Raw genomic sequence first — 16,472 nt, forward strand, 5'->3', positions numbered from 1 at the left:
CTATTAATAATAGCATATAAATAGTCCTGGTAAATGTGTATCAAGATGAAACATACAAAATCCCACGTTAAACAGTATGTTAAACACAATAACAATGATGTAGCCTAGCTGCTAACGTTAGCCCCTCTGAAATCATCGATTTTTGAAACGTCTGTCCTTAACCTAGTCGACTGAACTTGAATTTTAACATTGAATATTAACATTTAAATTGTGGAATGTACTGACAGTTCTTTCTAAAGCATAAACAATGCAGAACTATGCTGTGAAGATAAGTATTAAAGCAATAAAAATACGTAAAAAAGATTCTGTATCTTGTCATGTCTTTAAAGGTTTACAATACAATTCAGAATATATTAAATGATTTGTTTTTAGGCTTAAGCCAACCTTCCACTGGATGTGTAATGAGCTACATTTAGAATGGCAAATCCATATTTCCAGTTTTGTTGGTGAGAGTAATATAAAAGTAATGTAATAGTAGTGCAATGCTCCATTTTGCCTGCGTCCCCGACGCATAATACTGCGATCACATTGAACGTGGCAAAGTGCGTCGTTTACGCTCTACGTGAGGTGTTTTGTCGCGGGGTCAAGGTTTAGGGATGAGCACTTTTGTGAAGTCACTTTTTGTTGCGCGAGGGGAGGGGAGTGAGCTTGCTGTGCACTTTACAAGATAAAGTCATTCTAATCAAAGGTCTATCAATGGGAATCAAATAAACACATTTAATACTCCTTAAATCTTGTTTCAAAGTGCTGTGATTCTGCCCATTGACGAAGACTATTTATTACATGATTACACTACAACACTACTGTAAATTGGATCATTTCCCTCAGCAGAAGTGATTAAATTCCGCGGAACACTACTGTGCACAGTGGTTGAAAACACACAAACACACTCGACGACAATTGAGAGGCGAAGTATTCAATCCTGTTCCTCGAGGGCCAATGTCCAGGATGTCTCCCTGCTACAAGATGATCAAGATCTTTATCCAGCTACTGCAGCCCTTCTGATTGTCTGATCATTTGAATCAGGTGTTGTAGCCAGGAGACATACAAAACATCCAGGAGGCCGGCACTCGAGGACCAGGATTGAGGACTCCTGCTTTAAATTGTCCTTGGGTGAGTTTGTCAGTGTTGAATGGTTGGTTGTCTTTATGTGCCCTGCAATTGGCTGGCAATGAGTTCAGGGTGTACATCTCCTAGTGCCTGAAATCAGGAGAGATAGGCTCCAGGCACCCACGTGAGGAGAAGCGGATAAGATGATGGATGGATGGAGAAAGGTATTGTGAGGAAAATAGAAATAATCTATTTTAGTATCAAACTGACAGCAATAACAGCAACTTTAAAGACACCTTTGACATTGGGTTTGACAAAGGTCCTACCCGCGCTGTTTTCAAGAACACTCATGTGCGCCACAATCACACTGATAAACATTCTTAATGATAATGAAAAGTGTTTAAAAAAATATGCTGTCTTAAAGTATTTGGAAACTGTAAACACTCAGCCAGTTATGCAGGGTTCTCAAGCACAGATGATTTGTGTGACTTTCGAAGTGAACCCGGTCGAATTTTGTTCTAATTGCAACTGTTGACATTCCGCTTTGTTTGTTTTCCCCAAAGCCTGACAGAAGATTCAGGCATTTTCCCAAATTTTATACTATGAAATGGGTGCACATGTGAGCTGTGTTTATTAATCCAGTTCAATAAATCCCCTATTTATTTCAGACATTTGGCTGACTTGCCTTTCATCCTTTCATTTGTCCTAAAACTAATTAGTTTTTGTGCTGCACATGACAAGCAGACTTTTAGGGCCTATTAAAACATGGAAGGACCACCCAGTATTGTTTTTCTACTACATAATGTAATAAAGGGTCTTGATTGGGAAAGAGACACATTAAAACCTAATCAGATGACACAGTGAAGTCTTGTAAGGTATTTTGGGAAACATCTATGTGTAGGTTTAGTCACAATTCATAGAGGAAGTGATTTCTAGGGTACAAAAGAAAAAAAACAGCAGCAGTTGTCAAAAAATCCATGGGCTGCGATTAATCAAAGTGGAAGCCCAGATGTGGAAGAGCACGGAAGCCCATACTTAAACCGCCACAGCGTTGGAATAGCAAACCACAGACAAACGCGCCATCACCAGTCAAGAAGCCAGCACCTTCGATATTTGAATTCAAAGCAGCCTTCTGTGGGAAACTCTGGTTTTGATTATTTCGCAACACCCATACTCTGAGGGCCAATATATATATATATATATACATATATATATATATATATATATATATATATATATTTTTTTTTTTTTTTAAACACTGCTGAAGCTAATTGAAGGAAGTGCCGTGTAATACATAGGCCTATATGTTTCTAAAAATTATTATATGATTAAACTGTATTTCACCACGGGAGCAAATCAAAGTCTGATTTCATTTGATTTACCTGAAAAATGCTATACCAATAACCGGTGCAAACCGAAAAAAAAAACTATTGCAATAAAGGGTAGAGAAATGGTTTGAATGCGGAGAGAATTTCGTTTCCTTTTGATATAAAAATGCAGGTTAGTACCCTAGTACACAGGTGTCAAAGTCGAGGCCTGGGGGCCCACCACATCATTTTATGTGGCCTGTGAAATGCTGATTTGACTTCAATTTTCTGGCTAAGATACCAAACTTGCAAGTTGTGTTCAACTTTTAAGAATTGGGGGGAGGGGGGGGGGGCATTTTTGTTGCTTTTTTTGTTGACTTTGGGTAGTAGGCGAGGGACATCCTAAACTGGTTGCCAGCCAATTGCAAGGCACACGGAGACAACCATTCAAGCACCCAATCACACCTAAGGAGAATTTAGTTTGTCCAATACACCTGCCATGCATGTTTTTGGAGTGTGGGAGGAAGCCGGAGTTCCTCAAGAGGCTTGGGAAGAACATGCAAACTCCACTCAGTAAGGCCGGAGCCAGCTGTATTTGAACACGGCTCCCTGAACTGTGAGGCGAACCTAGTAACCAGTCCCCCACCAACCCGCTGTGTTGAATCCACTTCATATTTTTTTGACTTCACAGTCATTCCGGCCTTCTGACAAACTATAACTACAATGTGTCCCACGACAAAAATGAGTTTGACACCCCTGCTCTAGTGTCTCGTTCCCATTTTGTCTCGCCTTGAGACACAATTAGGCGGAAACATAAAGACGACTTACCCAAATTGACGAAGCTCATCACCATGTCAGCGTCGCTGAGAAAAGCCGCTTCTTGAAGCGTGGCCAGTAGAGGTCTTCGCGTAGTCTGCATGAGCTCGGAGCGTTCCGACACGCCGTTCGCTCGGCTTGTGACCTCGCTGGAGATGCTGTTGTACAGATCCAACATAAAGAGTGGAGCGGAGTTATACTTGGAGTGGGACAGATGCGGCCTGGGTCTGTGCGGCAAACCCAGGATGGACAGGATCTCCTTCTGCATCTCCCTCTTCTCGTGGGTCCTGAGGCGCCGCTGGATGAAGCCCGGGTGCGCTTGACTACTCGTGTCCAGCGAGAAGTGGCTCCCCGCCGCCGGGGAGGTGCAGTAATAAGCGCCCAGGCACAATCCGACCAAGACAAGCCAACCGAGGTTCATGGTGTTGTCCCACTGCGCTCTCGGAGATGGTGTCCTGCTTCCGAGCGCGTCAGTCTTGCCCAAACGCAAAAATAAAAAATAAAAAAAAATAAAATTAAAAAAAATAAAATAAAATAAACGACGTGCGTAACGGTCACCAAAATATAAGAACGCGTTGGTTCACGGATTAGAGACTGCAGTGCGCTTCTGCGTCAAGCCATTTAATATACTTCCTTGTGAAAAACGTACCAAACAGCGATTGTCTTGTTCACATAGCGTCCCGTGGCAGTCTGTACAACGCCGGGACAAAGTGCACCAAGAATGTGATTGTGAGAGCCTCTGTGAGCTGGTCACAACACAACGTCTTCGATGGTCCCAAGTAAAATGTTAACACCTCTGAATGAAGCCATGTGGTGACAGCGGACGGGTTTACTCCTTAAAAATGTTCAAAAGTTGTGCACGGACGAAAGACCGACATGGTGCACCTCCTCCTCCTCCTCAGTCTGACAGTCCGGCAGGTTGTCTCCAGAATACCCACTAGTTCGTGTGCGCGTATACTCGCGTTCTGAAACCGCCCACTCCGTGCGCACAGCCAAAGGCAGCTTTCTTTGGGCCAAAAGCATAACGAATTATCATACTTGTGCAAGTATATTCATACTGTGACACAACTCCAGCTGCTGAAGCTTTACAAGTGTCAATAAGGTACGTCCCTCCTTGTTTTTAGTTTCAAAATAAAATTTGTGTACAATATACTGATTTTAAGAGACTGCCGTGTGTAAAGAGAGAGAGAGAGAGAGCGAGAGAGAGAGAGCGAGAGAATGAGAGAGAGAGCGAGAGAGAGCGAGAGAATGAGAGAGAGAGAGCGAGAGAGAGCGAGAGAGACCGAGAGAGAGCGAGAGAGAGAGAGAGAGAGAGAGAGAGAGAGAGAGAACAAACTGCACAACTACGTACGGGTGTCCAAACTCGGTCTCTCTTTCTCCGACATACCTGATCAGATCATTAGCGAGCTCAGCAAAAGCCTGATAACGAGCCCGATCATTTTAATCGGGTGTGTCGGGTATAGAAACTTGAAAAGCATACACGACAACCTTGAATTGGGGCATTATTGCGTAGCTACCGAACAGGAGACTTATCACAAATGGTCCCCAGTGAAAGTGCGACACCTAACGACGAAAATGCAAAACGCACACCATGCGCACAACATATACCAAACTCTACATTGGTAAATGTCAAAAGAGATCCATCCACCCATTTTCTGTAGCCGTTTCTCCTCACAAGGGTCGCAAGTGCCTATCCCAACTGACTTCGGGCAGTTGGCGGGAGACACCCTAAAGAGGTCGCCAGCCAAAAGCAGGGCATGCAGGGACGAACCCGCGCACCCAATCATACCTAAGGGCAAATCAATGTGTCCAATACACCTGGACACATATAATGAAAAGATACAATGAAATACAATACAATGAAAAAATATTTAAAGGGACTGCTACATTTTAATTTTACATTTTCAGCAGTACAAAGTCAATATTTTGTCAACCATTAATTTGATAAAAAGCCTGGTTCACATGGAAAGGTTTTAAACTATTCGGCAGACTACCAAATATTGACATATCTCACACATGACGAGAACAAAATCACGGGTATATTAACCGTTTTAACGCACAGTATGTGGCAGCCATACTGCAAAATCAACATAACAGACGGGAACCGATTTCATTCATAAATGTCTCCGTCAAATTAGAAATCTAGCAAAACCCCTCGAGATTAAATGGAACCTTATAGTAAACAGACAAAGCGGACGAAAAGTAGACAATGTGGACACATCCATTCAACATATATATTTTTTGTCCCAGAAAAAAATAAAGGTTGACATAAAAAGAAAACACTTTGGTCGAAGGGAGTGGAGACAGGCGATAGAACAGACTTGCTGCGCCATTACGGATGTGTTTGAATTACTCTTTGTGCTTCATCGCGCCTCGCAGTTGTCACCTCGCATTCTGATTGGAGGACATTTTACGTCCAATCCATCACATTTTAAATCATCCAAATTAAAAACAGTGGCAATAAACACAAGTATATGTGTGTGTGTGTGTCAAACCGTAAACTACAATTTGAATAAAAGTACTTGTCCCGATAAATGATCTAAAAATAATGATAAAAGAATACGTGCAAAAATCATCATTTAAAAAGAATGGGTAGAGCAAAGTTATGTCGTCTTTTATTTTTCATGTTTGTATAACATAATTAGTCTTTCAACACGAATTTTTCTTAACTTATCTAGTAACATTTTTGAAAACATTCGTTTTAAAAGTCCACAGAAACCTGCATGGGGAGGAAAATATGTTCCTCCAAACCTTTGCCCAATCCATCTCACACTTTTCTACCTCGCTATCTTCATTCCTTTTAGCCAACCCTGTGTTATGTCTTCAGGGTGCCACATCTGATTTTGATGATCCCTAAGATAAGCTTCCAAAGGTGTCCGGAACTCTGCATCTCAGCTACTGCTGCTTGGAGTCTATCTTATCTACATGTGAGGAGTGACAGAAAGCATCAGTGTTACCACACATCAGACACACGCACACAAACACACACACACACAAGCAGCTTTGAACAGAACATTTAAACCACATTACTACAAGGTACAATGATTAATATTAGACAGTTTTTAAGTTTTCAAAATCCACTATAAATTTCAATAAGGTGTAAATAAATGTTTTTCAAGACAAGTTTTTTTTCTATATAGTCGTAGGTCTCAATCGCTTTTTTATATTATATGCTCAGTTGGGGGCAGTCGCGTCTACTTTAGCTATGGAAAGAAAACGAGGAAAAACTTCATCCAATGTAATTCAAATCATGTTGTGGATGGCAGGTTGTGTCTTGTGTACAGCTTAGAGTTTGTGGTTTGTGCGGCCAATCGCAAATGAAAACAGAAAAAAGAGGAAATAAAAAGTTTGAATGCGAATCATAAATGAAAGAGTGAAAGAAGGGGTGGGGGTAATTGTACACATTTGAGTTCACCCAAACGCAAAAGAAAACACCAGCAAGAATTTACTTGACCCTGTGGCTTCCTTGTATTGTTGACGGCCCGCTGCATGCCGTGTTCTTGCCTTTTTTAATTTTTATGTGCCAAGATTGCTGTCTTGCATTCCAATTGACTGGTAAAAGATTTCTTTTAAAAAAGTGTGGAAGTATTGGATTTTGCCCATATTGTGCAGCGCTTGTGTCAGTCTCGTGTCGGTGCGGATGGACTTCCCACCTGCTGCTGTGGCCTCTTTGTTTATAGCCGCAGGTATCTAACCAGTGTTGAAATATATGCCCAAGTTTTGTAGATTCCGTGCTTTTGTGCACTGACATCATCCAATGCACACGGATGATTTCTATACAAAAAAAATGTAATGTGTACTTACAGCTATGGCCTATCAAACAGGTGCAATTGTGGGAATTGCGCCAGCTTTTTTATTTTACGGCATTCTTGTACTGGCGAAGGTTCACCATGCAGTTCCTCGTCAATGAGAATCAAGGGTTAGCCTGCTGACTTTCTGGCCATGTGCTCCCAAAAATGAATTCCAACCATTTCTGGTAAAGAGTTTCAGCTTTGAGAAAACCAAACAAACATAAAATTCGTACCGCCATAACTACATTTTCGGCACTTTCTACTTTAAAACGTTGTAAATAAAACATTACAAGCTTGTTAATTGGTCGAGTAGCTGCAAAATCTCTTCCCACCAAGACCGATGTTATAACAAAAGTAAAACAAGGCATGGCTACTCAGACAATGTGGCCATGTGTTTCGTCTGTGTGAGCAGCACAGAGGCAGTGGAGAGGCAATACAAGGGCATTCCTCCTCACTCTGATGTTGTCGAGAGGGATGCAAGAATGCATGTTAATATTATCTGTTGGGGCGGGGACGGTGCTAATAGGACAGCAATGAGCAAGAATTATAAGAGATGGGCCAAGGAAGGATGATAACACTTTGGGGGTGTTTAGGTGTGAGTAAACAACATTGTAATTAAAAGCTTGAAAAAGTTGAATCTCAATTATTGCGCCCCATAAGCTTTAAGGCATAGTCTACATATAGCCGCTTTTCTTGCAAATTGGTGGTAAATGTCTCCACTTTGCCCTATAGTCTATACATGCGTGTTTTGTTGTTGTTGTTTGTTTATTAAAAAAAAACTCTCAAAAACTCCGACCAAAGTGGAGATTTGTCAAATTCTCTGGATCTGCCTTTGTTGCACATTTACGTCATCACTCTACTCCAGGGGTGGCCAAGTTTGGTCCTCAAGAGCCACAATCCAGCTTGTTTTCATTGTGTACCTTCAACTAACACACTTGATTCAAATGATTAGCTCATCAGCATGCTTTGCAGAATCCTGATAACGACGCTGATTTGAGTCAGGTGTGTTGGTTGAAGAGATACATTGTAAACAGGCTGGATTGTGGTTCTTGAGGACCAAACTTGGGCATCCCTGCACTACTCAGTAGATGTGACGCATCTTTAGCAGGAAATAAAATAGAGTACTCTACTCAATTTCCTGCCAAAGATGCTGATGCTGGTGACGTTAAGAGACGGAAGTTCTTTCTGATTGGACAGAATTTGGTGAAACTACTACCGCCTAGACCAGGGGTGGGCAACTCCAGCCCTCGAGGGCCGGTGTCCTGCATGTTTTCCAGTTTTCTCTCCCTAACACACCTGATTTAAACCATTAGCTCATCAACAAGCTCTGCTGAAGCTTGAGAATAATCCTAATCATTTGATTCAGGTGTGTTTGAGGGAGAAAACAGGAAAACATGCAGGACACCGGCCCCCGAGGCCTGGAGTTGCCCACCCCTGGCCTAGACGCTTGGCATGCTTGGAAACAACAGTATGCAGATTCGTGTAGAGGCAATTTTTCATAAAAAAAAAACAACAAAGTTATATGAACAAAGAGGGTAGAATTATTTAGGTGTAAATAGCCCTGGCCACAAGTAGACAAGGCCTAAGTCGCAGCAGAGCAGACAATGTGTGTGGATGATGCACTAAACCCAACATTAAACACAGAATGCCTGTGTCCTGTCATGTTGCTTTCCAGATGAGACACCACCTCAAACCTAATGAGGTATTTGGCTGTGTGTGTATCTACATCTACCACTCTCACACACATTTACACCTTTTTTCATTTTTTATTCCTTCCATTTTTGTCTATGACACATAATGTGTCACCCACAAACAGAATCATTTGACTTGCTTGCACATGTCACTCATCTTAAGGCATGGACTACTACAAAGAAATGAATCCATCCATCCATACGCACATCCATCCATTGTCCTAACTGCTAACCCCATGAGGGTCACAGGCATGCCGGAGCCTATGCCAGCAGTCTTCAGCCTCAAAGCACAACTTGTGGCGATGCTATCATGAAGGTGGACTGAAATGCAAATTTTAATTGGATGACGGCGCAATAGAGAATAGGCGGAAGTGGAGGCGGAAGTGTCCAAAAATTTAGCCAATGGCGCAACAGCCTGACGATTACGCTTTGGATCAACTCAGAAAAAAAAAAAAAAGACAACTAGATAGATGGATAGTTTCTGGCATGGCCACAACCCCCGTGAGGATAAGCAGCGAAGATAATGCACGAATGAATGAGAAAATGTCAAACAAATGAAATTTTAAATTAAAATTATATACTGTATTGAAATATACAGACCACTCTTTAAAATGATCTGCCATTTTCTGGGGGGTAAATTTTGTGCATCAAAAGTACCAGTGGTATAGGTGTCAGAGGTATAAATAACAGACTAGAGAAAAACAACGCAACCTGAGTCAAAACTTCTGCAAAGGAGAGAAGGGCATTAGCTCAGACTAAACTGTTCTGAAAAGTGCCTCTCCTCTGCGTTTTATTTCTCTCAAGCACAGTGTGGTTTACGATCTTAAACAAAAGCACCCATCTGCCTTTGTCAAGATTCTGCATGCACCCAAGTAACAGCTCTCCCAATCGGTCGGGGATCTTCCAATCTCTGTACTGAACTGGTTCAAACAATCTTCTGTCTCCTCCTCCATTTTTCGATCAATTGGGACTTAATATCGGCATCAAAGACTACTCAAGTAAAGCACTTGTGCTGACATGGGTCTTAAAAAAAAAAAAAAAGAGGCATCGTTTATCCCTAATCTGAATATCCTCATATTCTTACTTCATGTCATACAAGTAACCAATTTGTAATGGCTCTCTCCCTTTGAAGTAAGAATTATTGTATGAATTAGAGCCCATGCCAGAACAGTTAAAAACCTTAAGAAAATGTCCCCCCTCGCCCAGTTCCAGACCCAAATTTAGTTGCCCCAGCGACAGCTTCTGACAAGATGACTGGTGCTCCATGGTCTGTCTCATACTGCAATGCCTTTGTAGGAGTCAAAACCAAAAGATATTTGAATTAATCAATAATTCATAATAGATTATTCTGACAATTTCACTTGAACAAAGTACCATTTCATACCAGTTCAATTATGTTAAAGGACTTAAGAGAATGTCTTGAATTCTAGTCACATTGGATGAACATGGCAGTTACAAATATACGTACCTGTGTGAAGGAGGGTGCATCATAGCAGCTGTAGATGGCTGAGGAGCGATCAGCTCTCATGCACCCTTGTGGAAAGGAGCTGATCTGCTCGGCTAACTGCAGGGCTGCCTCTAATGCTGTGGTTGCAACACACAGGATGTAAAGGATGTGTGGTTATTGTGGGCACTCATCAGACAGGGAATACAGTAGATGCTGACCATCTATACTTTTCTACTAACAAATCTCTTCAATTAGTACTTAGTCACTGTGCTGCTCCAGTGAGCTTTAAACCAAAGCCACAAGACAGCACATCCACAAGAAGGAAACCATGCCTTACGATTGATGTCCCATGTCCAAAAAGCGCCTGCATACAGTAGGGTTTGGGAACACATCACGTCATGTTGCTTCATAGACAGATTGGCCACCAGACTTTATTTGACTACTCCATCTACAACAGATTAAGATTCCAATGCTTTTCTGTTTTGGGAAGAAACAAAGGAGGCTGTACTTAGGTTTCAGAGCTTGCAGAACTGTCAAATTAATGGCTCGAGTGTCAGGTGTGGTGACGATAATGATGAAAGCTAACCTTGGTCTGTATTCTATGTATTCTCATTCTGCAAAGTAAAAACATATAACGTAATTACCCAAATATAAGACACACCCTTAATTTTGGGTTCAAATTCTGGTATTGTCTATGGTACTGTGTATAAGATGCACCAACATTTTAACAACAATATTAACACTATTGCAAAACATCACAAATTTAATCTTTTGTCAACTCGTCATATTTTCGAGTGCTAATAATTGTAAGATATATATTTGTTGTACATTAAGTTAAGCGTGTTTCGGATTTCCCACATTGCGAGGACGCCAGTGTAACGTGTTCCAAGCAGTTGTTTTCTCCTTTTTCTTGCTAAATGTTTCGTGTCCATTTTACCATAAATACCTGAAGTTGTGTCCGCGTTTCACCAAATTTATGACAGTGTGTACGTATATGCCAAAAGACTACAATTAATAAACGAGTCAAATGGAATACCTTTCAGTGTTCTCTAACCGGTGCACTCGAAATTGAATCAGCTTGAGACATCACTTTTGCAGGATTCACTCCGTGTTAGTAATATTCTTGAGTGTGAACAAGGATGGATTCAGACTGTGGTTCAGCCTGCTTGCTTCTTTTATTTAAAATAATGCTGTCACAACCTCAGCTAATAGGAGCTGCTGTTAGCTGCAACAGGCACGTGCTGTTAACAGCCAACTGATGTCTCCCTCCCAGTGCTCATTTTACCTCAGGAAAGTGTTGGGTCCCTGGGACGTGCAATACAAAAAAACTATGGGTCCCAACAGAAATTTTTAGAGTCCCAAAAATTGCACAGTAAAAAGGACAAAATTAGGAGCGGCAATCTTTGTCTCACAGTTCAATTTCAATTTTGGGGTCTCCGATTCAATTCAAAATCAATTTTCGATTCAAAATGATTCAATTCAAGAAAGAAAAAAAAAGATTTCTGCTTCAATCTATTGATGTGCAAAGAATCATCACACAACTTCAGTCTGCTTTGCAAGACAGAATAAAAAAGGGAAACAGTCTTATTTTTGTTGTTGCTGTTTTACATTTACAAAGTTTTGATTTGTATGGAACATGCCTCTTTCCCCAAAAATAACAAGTGGACAGCCACTACTCTTTGAAGGTAGCTATAAATGTTTATAACTTTTACATTATAAAATAAGATTAAACAAAAAAAAATGTTGCCCATGTGAAAAATATCAATATTTTTCAGTGCATTTATGACAAACGAGAGATGAAAATAAACCTATCAAGTGACCTTCTAAATTGTATGTGGAAAGCATTCAACCTGTGTCAGTTTGTTTATCTCTGAGCACAAACCAGGAAGCGACGTGAGAACGTGATTGGCTAAGGCATCCAAGGTTACAAGTCACATCGAGAGCAGGCTGCCACTGCTGGCTGAAGTTGCCTTGTGTGAACCAAGTGTATCACAACTTCTCTACAAAAAAACGCTGCGTCTGGTGGACGCACATTGATTAGGAAGTATGCGTCCCATGGCAAAAAATATGCGTCGCGGATGCAGGGACGCAGGCAAAATGGAGCACTGCCCTCGAGCTCACCCCATTACAATAATTTTTGTAAGTAAGACTACGACGGATATAAGAACAGACATTTGTGCGTCAAAATTCATTTTATGTGGCTTACAGATTAATTTTCCTTGAATGTTGTTGAATTAAAAAAAAAAAAAAAATCAGATTTTAAGTTACAATTTATAAGGATGCACCCATACTTTTGGAGTTCATTTTTGAGTAAATTCTGCATCATATTTTTTTTCTTTGCTATAGTCACACTATCATGCAGACACAGGCATTAGACACCATAACTGTGTTCATTAAAATATGATAATAAATTACAGTAAATTTTATTTATTTTATGGAGAAATGTGTAAGCAACACACTTAAAACGGACTGGTACTGTCCACTTTTCAGACGATCCTCCTGACTCATATGCAGGTAATAGCAGGTGAAATTTTATTGGATATTTGTAATTATTATTGTATTAGAACACAGGTGTCAAACTCAAGGCCCGGGGTCCAGATCCGGCCACATCATTTTATATGGCCCGCCAAAAGCGAATTATTGCTTCAAAGTTCTGAATAAAATATCAATTTGTAAGTTGTCTTCAACTTTAAGCATGTTTTTTGGGAAACAACAGGCGTTTTTGTTACCAATGCCTCTTCTGAATAGTTTTTCCTGTCCTCTTAACGAGGTAAATGTGTGACGATCATATTTAAAATTGATTTGATGGCCCTCCGACAGAAACTAAAAATATAATTTAGCCCATAATTAAACTAGGTTTGACACCCCTGTATTAGAAGATCGTTGGTATGACATCAAACACAGCGTACTGAAGAACTGCTGAAATAAAGATCCCTACAGTCATAAAATGACTCTGCAGGTCAAGGCAAGTGAATGTGGGGCACGCAGAATTTTGTTTCAAATTCTTGTGCAAAGAAAGATTAGCAATGAATAGCCCATAACGGCAGAAAAAGTACCCAGTAACATGGTGGGGCTGTAAGACATGTAATTGCTCAATAAGATTGTTTCTATGATTTGCACCAGTGTCTTCCACAATGCAAGTAAACAGTGACTTCAAAACGTATGTTTTGTTTATCTAGTGGTTGCTTCAAACATGACCACCAAATCTCACCATGAAATCCAGTTTCCAATCGCTTAAAGTGACACTGGGTAAGATTTAGAGAGTTTTTCATTAAAAATGAAAACATTATTATAAATTTCAAAAACATCCAAATAAATGTATTCTTAATGTCTGTTATAGCTGCGGACAACAGGAGATGCTGCATTTACCGTAGTGCCCCTAGAGCCCCCACAGGCACATGCGAAACATTCCACAGCCCAAAAAAGATGAGCTGCAGGTGTTAGTGATGCCATCAAAAATTGAAGGTTGCTAGAAATTTAGAGCAGGGCTGTTCTGTGTGCATACCTTGACCATCTGGGACAACTCTGTTGGCCAGTCCATAAGCAAGAGCTTCCTCTGCGCCGATGGGCCGCCCTGTCAAAATAAGGTCCAGAGCTCTGGACAGTCCGATGAGCCGTGGTAGTCTCACAGTGCCGCCATCAATCAGTGGAACACCTTCAAAGGCAACACAATTTTCACGTTAATCTTGAGAATGCTGCTGCTCTGGCCGAATGACTGGTAAGAGTTGTTTGTATTTCGAAAGTTGTGGAGGATTTTGGCCATGGAGACCGTAGTGTTCAGCGCTTGGTGGACTTCCCACTTCCAGCTGTGGCCTCCTTGATTATGTCCACGGAAGCCCAGGGTAACCAACCAGTGTTGACATATTTGCCCAACTTTTGTGGCCACTGAAACTAATGGCGAATTGTATTTGCAAGCGCTCGCTCACACTCTCTCTCTCTTGCTCGCTCGCTCGCCCTATGCTTCCAAAGTATTGTCTCGCTGAAACATTCACGCAACACCATTAAATTGCAATTCTCGATTCTACACAATGCAAATTTAAGAGAAAAATCATTGTCTGTTCATAAACAAACTAATAGTGATTGGGCTTCCTGCTGTTGAGGTATCACAATTTTAAAATTGAGCTCTTCGGTTTCTTTGTTGTTGTCAGTGTCCTTGAACACATTTGTCAAATTCCTCGACAGGAATGCTGGAGACCAAGCATAGAACAAGACGAAGACATAGGGAGAGTGGAGGTGTGCTACACTTTGGCATTTGTGCTAGTATCTAATGAGCACCACATGGAAGCGGAATGAACAAGAACACCCTCGCTCAAAAAGTTGCCCATTTTCATACTCCTATCATTTGGTGACTCCATGCTGTTCCTTATTGAGAGCACATGTGCCATGCATATTTTTATAACCCCAAATCCTCACGCTGCTGCTCAGGATTGTCCCAAACACTACACCTACGCTGTCATTGTATGACGACTCTTACAAATACCGTATTTTCAAGACTATAAGCCGCACTGGTATACAAGCCACAGCAGCAAAAATTGAGCAAAAAAAAAAAAAAAAATTCATGGATAAGACGCACTGGACTATAAGCCGCAGGTCATAACATCAGATATTTATGCAAAATGATGTTATATGGAAGTTTTTTAACAATGTTTTAGTTATTTAAAAAAAAAAAATTGCCTGCCAACAGCAACATCCTCTCTTTAACGTACTCAACATGCCTGCATATTTAGCACCATATATTTATGCAAAATGGATGGCTTATTCTCTACATAAAACCACAGAATACTGCAGTTAAATACGTAGCAGTTCAAATTCAAAATCAATTCTTCAATAGCCTCTTCTTCCGTCTCCCAGGGTTTAATTGCTAGATTATTTTAGTGAACATATAAACAGATTGCAGATAATTCATACATATAATCATACATTTTTTAAATACAATCATATATATATTCTATCAAATTTACACATCACAAACTTTTATACACAATGTTTTTTAATTGACATTTTTTAAATATTTTTAATGATTTATTTTTAAAACGCTTTTTGAGTTCACCCATTGATTCACATCTTTTCAGTTCTATTTCATGGTTGCTCCATAATCAATCAATCAATCAATCAATCAATCAATCAATCAATCAATCAATCAATCAATCAATCAAATGTTATTCGTATTAGCCCTGAATCAACAAAGTCTCAAAGGGCTTCACAGGTGAAAAGGGGTCATGGTGAGACTTCTTTTGAAAGTCATAAACTTTTTGTTGTAGGTACACAACAGCATCCCCTGCTCAAAGCTCCCAGAAGGGGAAGGAAAAACTAAAAAAAAACAATTTGGGGAAAATCAGACACCTTCAGAAGGGACCACAGGTGGGAGGAGCCCCCTTCCAGGCTCACAGGTTGAAGTGGTGGCTAGCATAAAAAAAAAAAAAAAATGCAGATAAGGCACACTGAACTATAAGCCGCAGGGCTCAAATCACGAGGAAAAAGTCATGGCTTATAGTCCAAAAAATACAATACTTCCCAGAATTCCGGAGAAAGGGCACTAATGTAAATGGTAAATGGGTTTTCAGTTATATGGCACTTTTCTACCTTGGGTACTCAAAGCGCTTTACACTAACTAGTCATTTACCTACTGATGATGCAGCATCAGAAGCAACTGGGGGTTCAGTGTCTAGCTCAAGGACACTTCGACATGGTCTTGATGGTCGGGGGATTGAACCCACAGCCTCTCAGCTGGAAGTCAACCGCTCCACCACCGCCCCATATGTAGGTCATGTAAGTAAGGGTAGAAAGAAACCACTGCAGTAGCAGTAAAAAAAAAAAAAAAAAAAAAAAACAGTGCAAAAAAAAGAATGTCTTTCAGGCCAAGGCAAACTATGCTTGAGGGAAACAAATTATGGTCATATTTTATTTCCCGATTTGTGGTAAATACATAAAAGAATGTCACATACATATAATAGAAGAGTCAATTTCTCGATTTTAAATTTATAAAAGAAAAACGAATTATCCATTATTACATGCATCGGAAATAGCATCATTTCCCTTTTCCGAGAGAAGAAAAAATAAATGGCCGTAAGGTTCATTGACCTCCGCCGTATTTGTTCTCTTCTTGATGCATTTGCAGGTGGAGAAGTTGTGGCTCAATTACTTTTCCTGTGAATTTGCAGACAGCTAAACGTGATGATGTCATCCCCAATTTTCGCATTGTGATTTGTACATACAAAATGCAATCTACAAAATAATTTGTGTGTAGTGAAGTTTCGTAGTCGTAGAAGTGAGAGTTGTACTGAACAGACTTTGCGCTCACATGTTTTAGGTTCATAGCCACAAGAAAATATTCAAAACCCATTCAATTTGATTTGTAGTCACGAGACAA

The 16,472-nt window shown here is 40.4% G+C and overlaps 2 protein-coding genes across 5 annotated transcripts in view; both read right to left on the reverse strand.

Annotated features, from left to right (window-relative positions):
• bmp6 (bone morphogenetic protein 6) overlaps positions 1-4,109 on the reverse strand; it is a 71,614-nt gene extending 67,505 nt beyond the window's left edge. Inside the window, exons 1-2 of one of the 2 annotated variants that reach the window (XM_088402617.1) lie at positions 3,823-4,109; positions 3,186-3,648 (exon numbers count right to left, since the gene is read on the reverse strand). In XM_088402617.1, the coding sequence (XP_088258743.1) occupies positions 3,186-3,594 (409 nt within the window). In that variant the 5' untranslated portion in view covers positions 3,595-3,648; positions 3,823-4,109. Of the gene's footprint in view, positions 1-3,185 lie in introns of both variants that reach the window. The other variant, XM_088402616.1, reaches the window with a different exon arrangement.
• A 1,023-nt stretch (positions 4,110-5,132) lies between these two features.
• LOC148407626 (uncharacterized) overlaps positions 5,133-16,472 on the reverse strand; it is a 34,118-nt gene continuing 22,778 nt past the window's right edge. The window contains exons 5-8 of one of the 3 annotated variants that reach the window (XM_088402619.1): positions 13,608-13,757; positions 10,124-10,239; positions 9,870-9,943; positions 5,133-6,094 (exon numbers count right to left, since the gene is read on the reverse strand). In XM_088402619.1, coding sequence (XP_088258745.1) covers positions 6,091-6,094; positions 9,870-9,943; positions 10,124-10,239; positions 13,608-13,757 — 344 coding nt within the window. In that variant the 3' untranslated portion in view covers positions 5,133-6,090. Of the gene's footprint in view, positions 6,095-8,411; positions 9,944-10,123; positions 10,240-13,607; positions 13,758-16,472 lie in introns of those variants that run through there. The other 2 variants (XM_088402621.1, XM_088402618.1) reach the window with 2 other exon arrangements.

Source organism: Hippichthys cyanospilos, chromosome 19, assembly GCF_059441005.1.
Source record: "Hippichthys cyanospilos isolate Australia breed blue-spotted pipefish chromosome 19, RoL_Hcya_1.0, whole genome shotgun sequence".
NCBI classification, from domain to species: Eukaryota; Metazoa; Chordata; class Actinopteri; order Syngnathiformes; family Syngnathidae; genus Hippichthys; species Hippichthys cyanospilos.